This window comes from Mastigoproctus giganteus, chromosome 3 (genome assembly GCF_048544385.1).
Source record: "Mastigoproctus giganteus isolate SK-2022 chromosome 3, ASM4854438v1, whole genome shotgun sequence".
NCBI classification, from domain to species: Eukaryota; Metazoa; Arthropoda; class Arachnida; order Uropygi; family Thelyphonidae; genus Mastigoproctus; species Mastigoproctus giganteus.
Window position 1 is genome coordinate 67,884,888 of NC_143577.1, and position 20,112 is coordinate 67,904,999.

General features: G+C 36.3%; 1 protein-coding gene across 1 annotated transcript in view; it reads right to left on the minus strand.

The window, feature by feature from the left end:
- LOC150088061 (uncharacterized) overlaps nt 1–20,112 on the minus strand; it is a 309,524-nt gene that overhangs the window by 164,345 nt on the left and 125,067 nt on the right. Inside the window, exon 4 of the mRNA XM_090369999.1 lies at nt 103–176. Within this exon, the coding sequence (XP_090226125.1) occupies nt 103–176 (74 nt within the window). The remainder of the gene's footprint in view (nt 1–102; nt 177–20,112) is intronic.

Here is a 20,112-nt window from a genome sequence, read left to right on the forward strand (position 1 = left end):
CATGCACAGTTCGACAAAAGCAATATGAAACGAAATAACAACTCTGTAAACTGCTTTTTACACCTCATATTTTATGCACAAGAAGAGCATTACTATACTTACTCTACTTTCTGAAGGGTAACAGTTTCTTTTGATCTATTCAACTCACAAGAAGACAGTGAATCAGATGAGCTTGCCTAAAAATATACAAAACAGTAAAATAGTTTGTTATTTATTTATGTTCATAAAGTCCTGGGACACTAACTAAAAAAAAAAAAAAAACACATCTGGTTAGGAAAAACAAATTTTTAATAACGAATATGCCTGCCATGAACTTTAATGACATTAGGGATTTAATGGCATCATACAATCCCCATTAAGAAAGTGGCTAGGTCACTTCATCAATATTTTCATGTATGTAAATAATAAGAAGAGAAGAACAAATCAGAATAGACTCTTGTGTAATGAGCACAGGCATGTTTTTTAGACAACTCAACTGATATTGCATATGAATTGAACAGGTACAGGTACAGAGAGAGAGAGAGAGAGAGAGACTCTTCATACTGAGGGGAAACTGTGAGAGTGAAGCTGAAAAGTAAGAAATTAGCAATATTATTAGAAAAACTTTTGAGCCTAAACATAAATAAGGCTCCGGATGTTGATGGCATATACTGAGTAATTTTGAGGAAGGTGGTAAGAGAGTGCATTGAACCATTAAGGTTAATTTCTTCTCATTCTATTGATGCCCTCATAGGGCATTAATAGAATGAGAAGAAATTCCTTTCAAAATCAGAAGTGCCAACATTTTACCAATACATAAAAGCAGTTCTAAGAGTAAATTATAACTACTGACTTTAGTGGTAGGAAAAATCATGGAATCCATGATCAAGATTGCAAATACAGATTATTTAGACATAAATGTAATTCTGAAGGAACATGGTTTAACACAGCATGGTTTTGCAAAGGGAAAATCTTGTTTAACCAAACTTGTAAGCTACTCTAATAAGGTTACTTGTGAACTGGATACAGAAAATAATTTCAACATTGTTTACTTGGATTTCAGCAAAACATTTGCCTCAGCCCTGCATAAACCTGTTTGGAGTTGGGAACGAGAGTAGTTCTGTGCGGGTGAAGATTTTACGACTCCAAGCTAATAGAGAAGTTTTTCTTAAATTTTTACTGTTTTATTGACTTTAATTGGTATATTAATTTATTTCTAGAAGTAGCATTATATTCCAAGTTACGATACTTAGTTTATTTTGAATTTAGACAGAGATATTGTGGATTACTACTTAGTATTTGTAAAACTTGACCATTCAAAACTTGCCGCCATTGTTGTAGATTGATACAGAATGTATATCTCGAACTTGATAGTGTAAGGTATATCTCAAACTTAATAGTGTAAGGTATAACGTAAAGCTAGATAGCGTAATACGTAGCACTATATTAAGAATCTGTTAACCTAGTATAGTATTGGCAATTAATCAATTAAATTATATTTAAACAGAAATCATACCCCAGACTAGAGCAACAAAGCAACATGCACAAATTAGCAAAAGTGCTGTGGTTTGGGGGAGAACCAAAGTGGGCGATTCTCCAATGCATTATAGCAAGCATGTCAAATTCGTTTTGCACCACGGGCCATATAAGCTATTTTGCATTATGCTGAGGGCCACATGCCTTCAATACTCAAAAAATAAACAAAATACAATTTTTAGAATTACTATATTTAGTATATAGATAACCTGTTTTGTATCCTAAGTTAGTTTTTAAATTAAAAATACTTTACAATATTTAATAAAAAATAAACAATAAAACCACAATTTATTATTATATCATTTTTTAGAGGACACTTGGCATCGTTTTCCACAAAGCAGATCATCAAAATTTGGTTGAATGTCTTCAGCTGATGTAATCTTTAAGATTGATGGTGATCGGTTAATCATGACCTTTCTGGAGTTTTATTTTATATCGAAGAAAACAGCTGCTCGCATAAGTATGTGCTCCCGAACATACCCAGTATATTCGTAGCGAAAGATAACATTTTTGGAAATCGATCTGCGAGTAAATAAGTGTAAAAGTCTGGAATTCCAACTTCCGTATATTTTTGCTTTAGCAAAGAGCCACATTGGATTTAAATTAATTCATTCCATTTATAAGCTCTCATCAACAAATTCAATATCAATAGACACAGGCGAAGTAAAAAGACGAAACTGTAATTCACAGTTTTTGAAATCAGAAAATCTTCTATCGAACTTCATTTCTAACAACTTAATTTGGTTTGTATATTCTGTAAATTTTAAGTCAGGTGATTTTAACAACAGAGACTGGCAACTTTTAAAATGAGTTAAGTTTTCTTTGAAAACATTAATATTATCAAATAATATTGTAACAATGTGATGTTTTCCTTGAAGTTTAACATTAAGTTGGTTAAGATGACATAATGTCAACTGAGAAGGCCAGATCCTTTATCCATTGTTCATCTTTTAATTCAGTACATTCATAATTCTTTGTTTCCAAGAACATTACGATTTCATTCAACAGCTCGAAGAAATCGTTTTAAAACTTTATGACTCGAAATCCATAAAACTTTTGTATAATAGGGTAAATCAGTGTGTTCACTTTCTATGTCTTCCAGAAACGAAACAAATTGTTGATGATTTGTTTGTCCACTTGTTGATGAAGTCCACATGCTCCAATAAAATTTATAATTTTGGAGACTTTTTTTTAACACATGTCCGATATTTAAAACCTTCGAAAATAATACTTGGTGAATAATGCAATGAAAATGTTCAAAATGATTATTACCATGTTATTTGCATGTTTCTTTTAGTTTTGCCATGATATGACAGGTATTACTAAGAGTAATACCCTTAGCAATACCTGTCATGGCAGGTGTGCCATCAGTTGCAAGACAAACCAACTTGTTCAATGGTAATTTATATTTATTCAGAATTTCCATGAGTGCACCAAAAATATCAGCTCCAGTGGTTGTATCATGTATAGGAATAATTTCTAAAAGCTCTTCACTTACTTTCAAGTTCATCACACTCACGAATAAAAATGGCCAGTTGAGCAATATCTCAAATGTCTGTACTTTCATCAATTGCAATAGAATAAGCTTCAAATGTGGATATCGTTGAATTGAGCTGCTTTCTTAAATTCTCAGCTATTTCATATCCTATTAGCTACTGTGTTTCTACTTAAGCTTACACTATTGAAGCTTTTTACTTTCTCTGGACACATTTTCGCTACTTTAATTAAACACTCACTAATAAAATCTCCTTCTGTAAAAGGTTTTGATTTGCTTGCAATTAAATGTGATAACAAGTAACTAGCTTTTACAGCTGTCGTATTTTCCCTCAGAAGGTTTGGTAAACAAATTTGCTGTTTTTTAAGAATTGATTTAAATTCTAACAACTTACTTTCACGATGATTCTCAATGTATTTATCATAGATTTTTTTATGATGTGTATCACATAATGTCTCCTGATATTGTATTCTTTCAGATTGAAATAGATTTATTACATATTAAATCTATTTATTATTTATTACATATAAACCCATTTCTTTTGGAAGTTACGGCGTTCTTCTTCGATTGTTCTTTTCTTACTCATACTGGTATTAGGGGTTGACATAATGTTTATTATTATGAGTCTTTTTAATTTAATACAAATATAACACAATTAACTGCACACAGTTAAAAATATAATTCAAGAAAATACAACTGAGCAAACACTTTGCGGTCTGTAGTACTCTAAGTATTCTATCTTTTCTCTCTTCTTCGAATGCTGCTTTGAAAATTGCTTAAATGTAAATTTTGAAATAAATTATGTGAAAATAAAAATAAACTTGATTAGTATTTTTTTCCATTAATTTTAATTAAAAAAAAAAAAAAAAAGGTTTTCAAGAAATCTCAGCGGGCTGCAGCCTTTTGTTTGAAGAGTCGGGAAGATGCCCTCGAAGGAATTAAAATGAGGAGCCCATCAAGCACTCAGCTGTCCAACTCGACGCCAGAGCTCACTCGTCTGCACCAGCCAACGCAAGAGCTAGTTATTGTCGGTGATTCAACTGTCATGGAAACGGGAAATCTATTGTGCAAAAAGGTGGAATAGGACCAGGGGTATGTCTGCCAGTGGCAAAAGTTGATGACGTTGTAGAGCAGATAGCATCTTTTAAGGACACAAAAGGTGATATTGTTGCACACGTTGGCACTAGTGACATTAAGTGTTTTGTGGATTTACTTAACAAGTACAGGTCAGTGTTGAAAAAAAAGTCGCGAATTAGGAATCGAGTTAGGATTAAATTTGAAAGTGTCTGCAATCCTACCCAGCCACAAGAGGAGAGAGTATATGATGAGAGTCTTGTCAATCAATTCGGCCCTGGAGAGATTGTGCAAGGCTCATGAGGTAAAATTTTTGACGTGAATAACGTCTATGCTGGGGGCACCCTACGGTGCTCAGACTGTCATGAAAAGTGAAATGACTAACCGATGTTACATCTCTGAAACTAATACAGTAAACCCCTGCTATTCGCAGGAGTTACATTCCTGAGAAATGCCGCGAATACCGAAAACGCGAATACTGAGTGGCTCTCATAGTAATAAAGGAGTTCCGTTCCAAAGTATGAAATATATAAGAAAAACTAGTCTAAAATTTTGTCTATGTACGTATCATATGTACCTTCATAATATGACTATGTACATAGACAGTACATAGTGAAATGCAAGGATATGGCATCGAAATGAAAATAAGAAACAATTTAATTTTAAATGTAATACTTATTAGAAATTTCAAACCAGCTCATTTGCTAGCTAAAAAACTTATCCCGCCAGTGACATCACCAGTTTCGCTAGTATTGGTAAAGGAGTTTTGTCTTTTCATGAATGATGAGTGAACTTAACGGAATTTTATTTTGAGTTCGGTCTTCTATCCACAGATTTAAAGCCTTTTCCATTTTTTCTAATTTAACATCACAAGTTACAGAGCAAATTTTTGAAGCAATTAGCGCGTTTTCACGGACACTACGGCAGATTTTTCTTCCAATTTCTTGATTGATCGTACCGTTGACTCATTGATTTTATAATGTTTTGCCACTGAGGAGACACTTTGACCATTAGAAATTTTATCTAATAACTCAATTTTATTCGCTAATGTCATCACCTTCTTTGATCTTTTCACATTTCCCTTGTTATTCGTAGCAATATTTTTGTACGGGTTAGAAAGAACTTGTCCACAATAAAGTCACTTTCTTCCATTAACACACTTGAAAAAGTCTGTTTTACACTGCAAAACAGTAGATTTATCACTTTTGTAAGCATATCAATTTATAAATTGATAAATTTATTCAATTTATAAGCATATAAATTAAAAGAAAATGACGAAACCTTCCATGACAAGCGCATAACTACTGAACAAGGATTAGCGAGAAACATCCACGCTTGCGATTTTGTCATCCCCCTCTCCCCCCACCCACTGAATATAATTTTTGATAATTTTGGAAAGATAATTTTAACCAAGCCCATGTTTTTTTTTATGGCGGAAAATGTTCACGGCGCTTTAAAATTCACATTTTTTTAGGTTTCATTTTATATTAAAACAGCGACCGCGAATATGCGAATAGCGGGAGTTTACTATACAATAGTATAAACAATTTATACTTATTTTGTCGGGTATATAATGCCACTGACGAATATGCAAGAAAAAAATTAGAAATTTTGATATATAATTTTTTTCAAAATAACTAAAGAGTTCGCATTTTCGTCATTTGCCATTGCGCCTTGGTTACTTTCATTCTCAATAGCAGTGACACAACAAGTGCAGTGATGCAACAAGTAAAATGCATGCACCCAAGAAAACTCAATTGTACGCAACAAGTTGTATATTACAATTGAGCAACAAAATAGTTGCCCTTTGAGAGCTCTACAAGGATATATAACTAGATTTTCAAAATGAGAGTTGAACAACTCGTTAAAGTAATTAAGTTGCAACAGCAAATGACTGGTACAGATAATTGTGGCTACATTTGTGCAGCTGAAGTTGAAATAAATGGACAGAAGACTTTGCTTGTAACATTCTACATCTCACCTAATTCAAATTTGGAGCAGATTCAAGTTTTCTTAATATCCAATCTAGCGATGTATATGCCAAAGTTTGGAGACATAACTAAAGTTGTAAGGAAATTCAACTTTCAAAAGAACAAAATAATTTTAATGGGCAATTTCAATATTGACATTAAGAAACCTGAAAATGATCCATTCCACAACTTCATGGAATCAACATTCGATCTTAAACTCGCATCAGATCCCACAAAATCTACTATGCGTGGTCAATCATGTATTGACTTGGTCTTCAATCCCAATGTTAATGGTTTGAATTGTCTCAAGTATGTATCCTACTTCAGTTACCACAAACCTTTATTGCTAATTGTAAATGAAAATACCGAATAAAATAAAACTGATTTTATTAAGCTTAAATTGTATTTTTTCATTTCATATGATGTTATTCATGGATCCACCTTTGGCTCCATGGAGCCAACGTCGATTTTTTTTTCAGCATGGTCTGTGCTTGTTAACAGGAGAGATTGCTTCTAAAGGTGGGATACACTTAAATAGATAGGGAGCAAAAATATTTGCTGATGCTACAAGGCAGTGTTATGTGGGTTGGAAAAATGCTAGCTTTGGGGGGGGGGGGGAGGTTGACAAACTAATAGATTAATAGTAGCTGCAGGCAGAGGTGGAAATGATTCTTGCAATGCTTCTATTGGAATCAGAAGCAGCCCGGAAAACAAGTTGCTGGGGATTTCAGGAACTGCAGGGAGTCATGAAACAAGTAAATCCATGGGATGTGTTAGGGTAACTAAGTGTAAGAACAGGTGCATGTATGCTTGCATGAACACCAATGCTAGGAGTACAGTAAATAAATTTGATGAATTTGAAGTGCTGGTCAAGACATCAGAAGCGGATATTGTTGGGATATCAGAGATGTGGTGTCACACAGATATAAGGAATGCAAAATAGGAATTTGGAGAGTACAATGTGTACAGAAAGGACAGACAGGATAGGAAGGGAGGAGGGATTATGCTGTTATAGATGGACAGTGCAATGTTGAATCAGTGTGGTGTGACATAAGCACTGGGAAAGCAAAAATGAGGGTTGGAGTTTGTTATAGGCCTAATGAGTCTGATCAGTACAATGAATAATTATACAAATGGGCCAGTAAATCAGTGTCTAATAATGGGGAACTTTAACTTCCCAGATATTGATTGGAATTTTGGGTTGGTCACTTGAACACTGGCAACGCTTTTGCAGATTTATTGGATGATTTTCTACAGCAGCATGTTAGAGGCAACCGGAGGGAGTAACACTCTTGATCTGATTATCAGCAGTGATTATTTATGAATTAAGAATTTACAGATAAAGGAACCACTAGATGGCAGTGATCACAGTGTACTGATGTGGGATTTACTTAAAGATCTAACTACCATCAGGGGTAAAGGGAAAGGTTTTTGCTTTTGTAAAGGTGACTACAGTGGTCTCAGAGATTTTTTAAGTTCTATACAGTGAGACCAACTGATGATGTTAGCAACAGCAAATTCTAAATGGGAAGCATTTAAGGAAGTAATCTTGGAAGTTACTATGCTTTTTGTTCCAACCAAGAAATACTGTTCTAGGTTTAGGCCCAAATGGATGTCAGATGATGTAATTTATATGCATTACATGCATTTTTCTTCTTCATGAAGAAGAAAAATGTATGGGATGCATATAAACAGATTTTTATCAAACTCTAACAGGGAGTTAAATGATTTTGCAATAACTGAGAGCAAAGTGGAGAAGAAAATGTTGAAGTTAAACATAAGAAAGGCACCTGTGGTGGATGGGATCTATCCAGTTATATTAAAGGAGGTGGCAAAGGAAGTAAGCAAACTCTTAGCCATAATTATGAGATGAGAGCATACTTGGAATCAGGGGAAGTCCCCAAGGACAAGATGTAAAATACTGCCCCTTAACAAATCCATGCTGTGACCATAGCATACTTGAATTCCTGTCTAGATGATTCTATGTTACTTCTTAAACCAGTGAATGCATTATTTATCCTGGAACCAACATTAAGCTAACAGGTCTGCAATTATTCATGTCACCTTTTGATCCCATTTTGTGAACTGGAGATACGTTCGCATATCTCCAGTCGATAGGGACCTCCCCCTCCCCTCCCCTGAATTGAAGAATGCTCTCATAATTACGGCTATAGGTTTCTTACCTCCTATGCTGTCTCCCTTAATATAACTGGATATGATAGTATGAACCAGAGCTATAATGCTCAATATGTTCTACGTTGATATCAATATTTGTAAAAGAATAAGAGAAGTTTACTTCAATATGATACGTAGAACACTTCCACATGATACTCTCCAGAAATTAAAACGCAAACAATTAAAAAATCGAAAATCTTATATTATAGTAAGAATAATTAACAATAATTAAAAATCAAATGAACACAATTAAAAATCAATTTAACGTAATTAAAAATTAAGTAAAAAATTATATTTTTTCGTTAAATTAATTTTTTTCTGAATTTTTAATGGTGTTCATTTGATTTTTAATTATTGTTAATTATTTCTTACTGTAATGTAAGATTTTAGATTTTTTAATTGTTTGCATTTTAATTTCTGGAGAATATCAGAGATTTTGTAGGTATTACTTAGTATCGGAAAGGGTATCAAATCCACGTGTTGACCGTTCGTAAATTGCCGCCATTGTAACGCAATACAAAATATCTCGAACTAGATAGCATAAGCTTAATATAGTATAGTATAGTACATAATATTGTCAATTAATCAGATAATTAATCTTGTTGAACTTCATTGTCAATTAAATTGTACTTTTAACTATACATATAACGACTTGGGTTACGTAACATAAATAATTAGTAAAAAATAAATAATTAATACTTAACTTGATACGGAAGTTATATAAAGGGATTTCGTAGATAACTCTCGATACTAAAACATAAATATAGCGTTATAACTGTGTTGGGATATAAGTTTAGGGTTTTAATTTTGTACTGAAATTGAAATTTTATTGAAATTAAATCGAAATCATGACTCAGACCAGAGCAGCAAAGCAAAAGGCTCAAGCTAATGGGAATGCTGTGGCTCAGGGGAGAACTGAGGGGGGGGGCAGTTGCCCTCTGAATCACAGCCTATTAAAATGCACTACTTGCTTGATGTTTGTGGAGCAGTCGGGTACGGGACATGATACTGCCATGGGGATGTCTTTGTGTGTGCGCGCGATGCAAGGAGTGTAAGGAAATCAGGTGATAACTCAGCGTTGTTATGGGCCTATATGACAGCTTGAAGGACAGGGTGGATGTCCTAGAAGGATTAAAAGTGAGGGGCCCATCACGTTCTCAGCTGCCCACACCAATGCCAGAGCTTGCACTTGGTCACCACGCAACACAGCAGCAGCCCCCTAGGCAGAATGCGCTGGTCCGAAAGGAACTAGTAATTGTTGGTGACTCTATTGTCAGGGAAACAGGAAACATGCTTTGTAAAAAGGATAGGTGGAACAGGACCAGGGTATGTCTGCCAGGGGCAAAGGATGATGACGTTGTAGAGCGGATATCATCTTTTAAGGGCACAAAAGGTGATATAGTTGTACACGTTGGCATTAATGATATTAAGAGTAGGAGACCGGTGGAATTACTTAACAAGTACAGGTCACTGTTGAAAAAAAGGCGTGAATTAGGGTTGAATTTGAAAGTGTCTGCAATTCTGCCCAGACACGATAGGAGGGAGTATATGATGAGAGCCCTGTTGATCAATTCGGCCCTGGAAAGATTGTGCAAGGCTCAAGGGGTAGAATTTTTTTCAACCTGGTCTGTACTTGGTAACAGGAGAGACTGCTTCTACAGGGATGGGATACACTTAAATAGAAAGGGTGCAAGAATGTTTGCTGATGCTTTCGAGGCAGTGTTAGGCGGGTGGGTCAGAAAACTGCTAGATTAGGGGGATACAAGGACTAATAGATTAACAGTAGCCACTGGCAGAGGTGAAAGTGATTCTTGAACTGCTTCTATTGGAATGAGCCGCAGTCTGGAAAATAAGATGCAGGATATTTCAGAGACTGCTGACAATCATTGGGGTACAAGTAAACACATGGGTTGTGTTAGAGTAGCTAAGAAAAAGAACAGGTGCATGTATACTTGCGTGTACACCAATGCTAGGAGTTTAGTAAATAAATTTGATGAATTTGAGGTATTGCTCAAAACATCAAAGGCAGATATTGTGGGGATTTCAGAGACGTGGTGTCACACAGATATAAGGAATGCAGAACTGGAATTTGGGGAGTACAATGTCTACAGAAAGGATAGACAGGATAGGAAGGGAGGAGGGGTTATGCTATTAGTTAAGAAATACATAAAATCCAAGGAAGTGAAGCCAGTCGACATTGCTGGACAGTGCAGTGTCAAGTCAGTTTGGTATGACATAAGCATTGGGAGATCAAAATTGAGAGTAGGAGTGTGCTATAGGCCTAAAGACTCTGATGAGTATAATAAGAAATTGTACAGGGAAATAGAGTGGGCCAGTAAATCAGAGAGTCTTATAATGGGATAGACAGGATAGGAAGGGAGATTTTAATTTCCCAGATATTGACTGGAATTTGTGGGTTGGTCACTCGCACACTAGCAAGGCTTTTGTGGATTTATTGGATGATTGTTTTCTACATCAGCATGTTCGGGAGGCAACTACAGGGCGTAATACTCTTGATTTGATTATCAGTAGCAATTCTTCATGCATTAAGAATCTGCAGGTAAATGATCCACTAGGTGGCAGTGATCACAGTGTGGTGAAGTGGGATTTACTCAAAGAGGTAACTACCATTAGGGGTAAAGGGAAGGGTTATTGCTTTCGTAAAGGCGACTACGATGGACTGAGACAGTATTTAAATTCTATACAGTGGGACCAACTGATGATGTTACCAACAGCAAATTCAAAATGGGAAGCATTCAGAGAACTTATCTTGGAAGCTACTAGGCTTTACATACCAACTAAGAAATATTGTTCAAGGTTTAGGCCTAAGTGGATGTCAGATGAACTAATGATACCTATGGCAGAGAAGAAAAATGCATTGGATACATACAAATTAACACGTGACGCAGAAGCCTATGATAGATACAAGTTGATCTGTAACCAAGTTACAAAGAAAAACAGCAAAGAGTTCTTTAATTATGTACACTCTAGAAGGAAGGGGATGAATCAGATTGGTCCACTTGATATCGATGGGTCAACTGTTGGTGATCCTGCTCAGGTAGCTAACAAACTAAATGAATATTTTGCATCGACATTCACACATGAGTTATTCAGCGAAGGGAATGCCAGAGGTGTATTCAACTCTGGCAGTAAGCTAGAAAATCTTGTAATAACCGAGAGTAAAGTGGAGGAGAAATTGTTGAAGTTAAATACAAGAAAGGCACCTGGGGTGGATGGGATCTATCCAGTTATATTAAAGGAGGCAGCAAAGGAAGTAAGCAAACCCTTAGCCATAATTATGAGAGCTTCCTTGGACTCAGGGGAAGTACCCATGGACTGGAGATGTGCAAATGTGACCCCAATTCATAAAGGAGGATCAAAGGGTGACACAAGTAATTATAGACTTGTTAGTTTAACTTCTGTATCCGGAAAATTAATGGAGGCACTGGTTAAGAAGCACTGCAGGATCATCTAGACAAGACTTCAGTTATAGCTCAGACACAGCATGGTTTTGTTAAGGGGAAGTCTTGCCTGACCAATTTGATTTGATACTATGATGCAGTCACAAAAGAACTGGATGCAGGGAATAACTTTGATATTATATACTTGGATCTTAGAAAGGCTTTTGATACTGTTGCACATGGAAGACTCTTGCATAAATTCAAATTGAGGAAAGACAGATGTAGGATAGATGTGTGGAAATTTGCCTTTAGCCAGTAGGTGGTTGGTTGGTGGAACAGACTTCCATCCCTTGTCGTGGCAGTTGATAGCCTAAATAAGTTTAAGGCTCAGCTGGACAGGTATTTCGAACGAACAGAGGGGTGAAGAGGAAGTGGTTATTTTTTATTTATTTATTTATTTATTGATTGATTTTTTTTTTGGCTGATGCTGCATAAGCTTGCTTTCTTGCATCAAATGCCTCTACTACTGCTAATCACACGGAAGTGTTCTACATATCATATTGAGGTAAACCTCTCTTATTCTTTTACATATAACTGGATATATACCATCCATCCCAGACACCTTTTTTGTTTAGTGTCAATAATTTCTCTTCCATTTTCCTTTCAGTTATCACAAAGTCATTTATTTACCTATTAAAGTTTGATAAACGTTTGGTATTCCTTCCCTTTAAGAATTCCTCGTGTGAGTATGGATGCAAAATACCTATTTAGGTTGTTAGCAACCTAAGCAGGGTCATTAACAGTTACACCGCTGACATCAAGTGGCCCAGTGTGATTCAACTCCCCTTTCCTTCAACTGTTAATATAAGCATAGAAGCGTTTGCTGCTGTTCTTTGCCAGAGACTTCTCAGAATCTGCCTTAACTTATCAAACCTCCTTTGTAACTTGATTATAGACTAGTTTATGTCTACCACAGGCTTTCGTATCACCTCATAATTTATATGCATCCCTTGCATTTTCTTCTCTGCAGAAGTTTTATCAGTTCATCTTACACCCATTTAGGTCTAAACCTTGAACAGTATTTCTTAGTTGGTGTCAAACATCCCAGTAGTTTCTATGATTATTTCCCTGAATGCTTCCCATATAGAATTTGTTGTTGGTAACAACAGCAGTTGGTTTCGCTGCATAGAATTTAAAAATTGTCTGAGACCACTGCAATCACCCTTACAAAAGCAAACTCTTTTCCATTACCATCGACAGCAGTATCACCTCATAATTTATATGCATCCCTTGCATTTTCTTCTCTGCAGAAGTTTTATCAGTTCATCTTACACCCATTTAGGTCTAAACCTTGAACAGTATTTCTTAGTTGGTGTCAAACGTCCCAGTAGTTTCTATGATTATTTCCCTGAATGCTTCCCATATAGAATTTGTTGTTGGTAACAACAGCAGTTGGTTTCGCTGCATAGAATTTAAAATTGTCTGAGACCACTGCAATCACCCTTACAAAAGCAAACTCTTTTCCATTACCATCGACAGCAGTATGTCTTTTAAGTAAGTTGCATCAATACACTGTGGTCACAGTGGGTCTTTTACACGCTGATTCTTAATGCATAACGGATCGCTGCTGATAACCAGATCAAGAGTTCTGCTTTCTCTTGATCTGGTTATCAGCAGCGATTCTGGAAAGTTATAATTCCCCAGTATAAGACATTCTGATATACTGGCCCATTTATTCCAGTTTTATCAACTGTCCCTTGAGTCTTCTCATTAAAAGCACACAGGCAACCCCTATATAATATGGTACTTCTACAACATGGTTTCGCTCTAACAAGTGACTGATAAATTGCAGAAGTCATCAAACAACACAGTACTTATATAACACGGTTAGAGAAATGTGGCAAATTTCTAACAGATGATTTTGAATACCTTACTCTTTCTACAATCTTGGCATAATGCAAAGACAGGTAACTTGCACGGTCTTCTTGTTCTTCCTGTCCAGTATTAGGCCTATTGGCCGGTTACAGTCTCTCTCTCCATCTTTGCAGAGGTCTGCCTCTGTCTCTCCTTCCCTGGGGTTTGTAGTTTAGTATCTCTTTCGGGTAATGTCCGTTCTCCATTCTCTCTACATACTGTATCCATTTGTTTCTGTATGAGTCGATATAATTCAGTACTGAGGTTGTCTTGACAGGATGTCTTGATTTCTTTTCCTGCCAAGTCTGGTATAGCCTGCAGTTCTGTGCATGAAATGCATTTCTGCACCAGTCAACCTCCTACTTTCCCCTTTGCTCATTGTCCATGCCTCAGAGCCATAGGTTAGGATAGGTCTGGCGAAGGCATTATGCATCCATGTCCTTGTTTTCTTATGCACCAGATTAGATTTGAAAATATGGTTTATATTTTTAGTAATTCCTATGTAATAATGTACAGTCAGTCCTCGTATAACATGTGTTTATATTACACAAATTCGATCATACACGATTTATAAATAGGGGAACGATATCGTATATAACATGACCGAATTAGCTTATGCACAATTCGCCTTTGTGTTTACAAGAAATGGCAGTTGAATGCGGAATCAACCCAACTGAACGCAATACGATAGCAATGAAGAGAACATTCTGAAAATGTATTTATGTTTTTATATCAGTGAAGGGGAAACACATTTCACCATAATAACATAAAAACCCACACAATTCCAGCTATTGGTATTATTGCAAATGCAATTAGATCGAGTTTACTACCTGTTTATAACAGATGCCACTAGCAGGAATGCAACTGGAAATTGTTTTTGTTGTTTTATGGTAGTAACCCCCAGAAATGTGCTTTAGTAAAATGTGAGCTAGTGAGGCATTAATAGTGTGTCTCTCCTTTAAGGTGTTGTTTATTCAGTTGCTACAAGAGTGCAGCTTTATGTGTATCAAGAGTGCCTCCTCGTTTTGTTATTGTGCTTTATTCCCTAAAAATGAATAAAATACTTAAAAGGTGTGAAAAGGAAGCATCCTGGTGAAGACACTACAGATTCAGGGAGAAAAAGAAAAGCAATATCGATAAACAGAGAAGGGCTGGGTCAAAAATTCTTACCCGGGAAAATCTGTAGTGGCCTCATACTAGCGTTTATGGCCAAAATCACGCCGGCCCACAGGGGTTTCCCCAGTAAGGCTTATGGCCAGTCTGCCTCTGTCGACAGAGAAATAATATGAAATTGTAACACTTTGAGCGAAATGAAAGACCATGAGATATTGCATGTGCTACAGGCCTAAATGAAGCAACCTCGTTTTATAATTGTGCTTTATTCCCTAAAAATGAGTAAAATACTTAAAAGGTGTGAAAAGGAAGCATCCTGGTGAAGACACTACAGATTCAGAGAGAAAAAGAAAAGAAATATCGATAGACAGAGGTGGACTGGATCAAAAATGCTTACCCAGGGAAAATGTGTAGCAGCCCCATACTAGCGTTTATGGCCAAAATCACACCGGCCTCCACTGTCTTCTGGTCTCCAACCCACAGGGGTTTCCTCAGTAAGGCTTATGGCCAGTCCGCCTCTGTCGATAGAGAAAAAATATGAAATTGTGAAACACTTTGACCGAAATGAAGACCATGTGATACTGTAAGTGCTACAGGCTTAAATGAGGCAACGCTGAGAATTAGAAAAAATGCACAAAAACAACTTTCATAGCAGGAACAACTCAAAGTGTAACAAAATCCATTAGATTAAGACATAAAGGATTTATTTTTATTTTTTTTATGTGACCCCCAAACATGAGAGGTATTAGAACCTATAGTACTTAGTACCATGCTTGGGTTGGAGGTTGAGAAGATGAAAGAAGATATTTGTTGACTTTGGACTTGAACTTCTGTAGATTGTAATTTTCAGGAAATACGCATGAAGGAAGGTTATTCCAGAAAACAGCAGTTGAATGAATAAATGAGGAAGATGAAAAGTTGGTTCTGTGGGTTTGAAGTCGGACAGTAAATGGATGTTGGCTGGTGGCGGCAAGTGTTCAGACTGTTTTGAAAGAGAGAGCAGGAATTATAGAAGCCAATTCAGAAGAACAGTGCCCATGGAGGTATCTGGAGAAGAGGCATGCAGCAGAAACAGTACATCTATGAGAAAGTGAGTGGAGAGACTCTGTTAGAGATGAATCATTAATTAACCTAACTGCCTTCTTCTGAATGCAATCAAGAAGCCTGAGAGAGAGAGGTTTTGGGGGCACCACCCCAGATGTGGGAACAATATTCCATGGCAGGGCGGATTTGCGATTTATACAGAGTGAGCAGCTGTTTGGAAGAAAAGTAACGCCGAGAGCGAAAGAGAAAACCAAGTTTTTTAGATGCAGAGGAAGCAATATTTGTAATGTGCTTGTGCCAAGAGAGATTAGAAGTCAGGGTAATCCCCAAAAGATTGGAAGAGATGGAATGTCTGTTTGGATAGAAGATCAAACAAAGGGGCTCACATGTGGTGAGCATGGGCTTGGCACACCTAGGATCCTAAGCTGGATATCATCAGTCTTCTCTTTCTTGGTGATTTCCTTCTCTCTCTCTGTCTCTCAGGGTAACTCAGAAATTTTTTTTTTACCTGGTGCAGCAAAAGTCTTTGGCTTCCTGGCACCATATGGCTAATAATGATAAAGAACAAGTTTGCTTACGATAGAAGCAAAGGCATTAGCAATATTTTACTACATAATAGTGGTAATAAAATACGTATTTTATTATGATTATTTATAGTGTTTGGTAATGTTTTGGTTAAAAATGTGTGTTCAATCTTGGGTGGTCCGGCACCTAACCCTATTTTTCCCATAGGGCCTGTTATTTATATTGCACGAAGGCTTCTAGGAACACAACTATTGGGCTATAAGAGGACTGTTATGTTGTTGTTAGTTATTTGGTTTTTAGGAACATTGCAACTAAGGCCATATTGCTCCGGGGATATGCGGTGGTCATTCCCTGACCTTTCCGCATCCTCCGTATTTGGTGGTCATGGGCTAGAACCCTGGTGAAATCAAGAAGCGTGTGCTACGCACTGCTGCTCCTGCCCACCTGGCTACGGAGGTGCCACAAGAGGACTGACTGTATTTTATTTTTTCATATAACGGGTGGTATTCTACTTATTTGAGAAGTGTTAACTTGTTCAATAATATTATTGTCAGTGCAGATCTTGCTTCTTATTGGATCTCTTCCTTTAAATGCCATCACTTTTTGTCTTTGAAGGCGACATTTCCATATTAAATGATTTTGCTATTTTGTTTAATGAGAAGATGACTTTCTGAAATGAATTCTCATTGTCTTCTATCAGGACCTGATCATCAGCAAAATGCAGTATGTCCATTCTTGCTTTGCAGCTAATTTCAATACCTGTCTTGGAGATTTTCCTCCATTCTCTTATAATATGATTAATATATATGTCGAAAAGAAGCTGGGGACAGTCCACATCCCTGTCGCACCCCTGTATTTATTGTCTCCAATTCAGTTTCTGATTCAAAATTTTTATTCTATTATTTTTATAGATATCGAGGATGGCCTCGATCAACTGGTTTGATATATTGCCTTCTTTTAAGATTTCAAATAATTTTGTTCGGTTCACCTTGTCAAAGGCTTTTTTGTAATCTATGAATAAGAGATGGGTTTCCAAATTAAACTCTCTTCTTTTTTTCTATCAGGAACTTGAGTGTGAAGTAAGCATCAGTGCATGATCTTCCCCACCCCCAACCCATTTTGTTCCTCTCCAAAGATGTTTTCATAATATTTACTAAGTTTCAGTTTTAACAGGCTTGAGTATAGTTTATATCCTGAGTTTAGGAGACTGATTCCTCGGTAGTTATTGCAGTTGTTTATATTGCTTTTTTTGAAAATTGGCACTGCCAGAGCATTTTGCCAGCTATCTGGTGGCCCGCAAAAATCATATTCATCAATTCAAATAGTCTAATTTTGAAATTTTTCCTGCATATTTGATAAGCTCTATGTTAATTCCATCATTGCCTGGATATTTTTGATTTTTACTGTTTTTAAGCACTGTTTCCAGTTCTTTGTTAAAAATCAAATCAAATTATTTAATAGGGTCACCCATAATTGATTACATCTATCCATGTGTTTTGTATCTGTAAATTGGGTGTTCTCTGGTCGATTTGCCTGTTTTGCTGGACGAAAAACCCCAGTTATTGGGAAAGGAAAAAAACCTTGCTATCTATGCCTGAGACCGACTAACTCAGCCATGGAGTGAAAAGAGCCAATTAAAGTTCCTCACGTTATCGACGGGATTCGAACCCGGGCCTTTTCTACCCAGTATGTGGAGGACGGCGACGATACCACTGTGCTACCCGCGCAGACTCCAGTTCTTTGTTAAAAAGCTTCTATTTTTTTTTTTTTTTTTTTGCCAGTGCAGCAAAGGCCTCTGGTTTCCTTGCACTGTAATAACATGTATATACCTGCTAGTATATTACTTTTAATGCTGAGAATATAAGGCTGTTTAAGGTCCTTTCCCATCAATCCCATCAGTGGTGATGGGATTCTTCCTGTTGTTGTTTTTTGGTTTTTAGGAGCATTAGCAACTAAGGCCATATTGCTCCGGGATATGCGGTGGTCATTCCCTGACCTTTCCGCATCCTCCGTATTTGGTGGTGACGGGCTCGAACCTCGGTCTAATCAAGAAGCGTGTGCTATGCGTTGCTGCTCCTTCACACCTGGCTATGGAGGTGCGGGATTCTTCCTCTTGCTCAGACTATGTACATGAGTGAGCATAAATAAATTCAAATTGAGGAAGGATGGTTGAAGAATACATGTGTGGAATTTTGCCTTCAGCCAATGAACAGGTGGTTGATTGCTGGAGCAAGCTTCCATTAATTGTTGTGGAAAAGAATAGTTTGAATACGTTCAAGAACTAGACAAACTGTTGAAGGGGATGGATAAGTAAAATGGATTTTTCTTTTTTTGCTGATGCTGTATAAGCTTGCTTTCTTGTATCATTTGCCACTATTAACACTAATACTGTATATTTAAGCAGTAAAGTCTATATTAAAGCGAATGCTTCATTGCCATATTGCTTAGAGTCCACTCTTAAAGATTCACACAGTAGACTCTTGATTTACCGGGATCGGATTAACCGGGACACTTCAAGATTCCAAATTTAAAAAAAAAAAAAAAAAAATTCAAGTAATAAATAGAATAGGTATAAACAGATGTTTTGCAAGTCGTAAATAAGCGACAAGCGGCATTATAAGTCATCATTGGGAGATTAGTGTACCTATTATCTTGCAACCCCACTGTCTTCACACCCGTCACTCAAAAAAAAAAAAAAAAAAAAAAATGTTTGGTTTGTTTTAGTGCATTGCGTCAATTGTTGTGTTCCGTTGCACCACAAAAAAGGAAAAATTTTGTTCCGTTATTTATGTTAGGGATGTCAAAATTTTTTTATTGTTTAGAAATTGCGAAAATGATGGGTAAACGCAAAAGATTTGCACTTTCAGTTGAACAAAAATTTGAAATTATTCAAAAGTTTGAAAACGGTGCCACCATTAATCTCTAATGAACCATTATAATGTTGGTGACCAAACCATACGCAGCATTGTAAAAAATATAGGAAAGTTATAGACTTAAAAATCGACATCGCAAAAAATAAAGGGAAGCATCGTATCGGACACACGAGTAGTGCGTGGTAAGGTTTTTATCTATTGCCATATTTTTTTTACGCAGGTTGCTGAACATTTTTCGATACAGTAAGTCCCCAACTTACGCAACTACGGATTTACGTAAATTTTTTTTCCACTCAATTTTTTTTTTTTTTTTTTTTTTTTTAGGATTGCAAAATTTAAAATAAACAAAAAAAAATAAATAAAAAATAAGCAATCAAAAACGACAATCAGTGCATGCACAAATTGCACAAGTGGGATACAGAGTAACAAGCAAAAAAATAGGAAAGAAGAGAAGATGCTTGAAATTTATTTATGGGTATTTTTTTTTTTTATATGACTGAAGATTTCAGTGAAGGGGCAACACCATATGGTGAAATAACACACATTCTGTGTGTTATTTCACCATAATAACACACAGAATTCCAGCTATCAGTATTATCGCAAATTCAATAAGATCGAGTTTACTTCCCATTTATAATTAAATGCACAAACAGAAAAGTCCAATAACACAGAAAGTGCAAATTGTTTTTATTGTTTTATGGTAGTGACCTCCAGAAATGTGCTTTAGCAAAATGTGAGCTTTAGCAAAAATACGCTTCAGAAATTTGTTTAGCAAAATCTCGTGGGTGGCAGCACTACTACTAAATCTACCAACCAAAGGAAAGCAATTGATTTGGATCAGAAAATTAAACTAACAAGGATGTATGAAAATGGTCAAACATTAACAAGTATCATACGGAATTCAGATTCATCAATAATAATATAATACTAATATGTTACTAGTCATTCCTGAGTTACATAAAACTCGATGAAGTAAGAAGTCTTGGAATGTATCCCTTACGCATGTCGGGGAC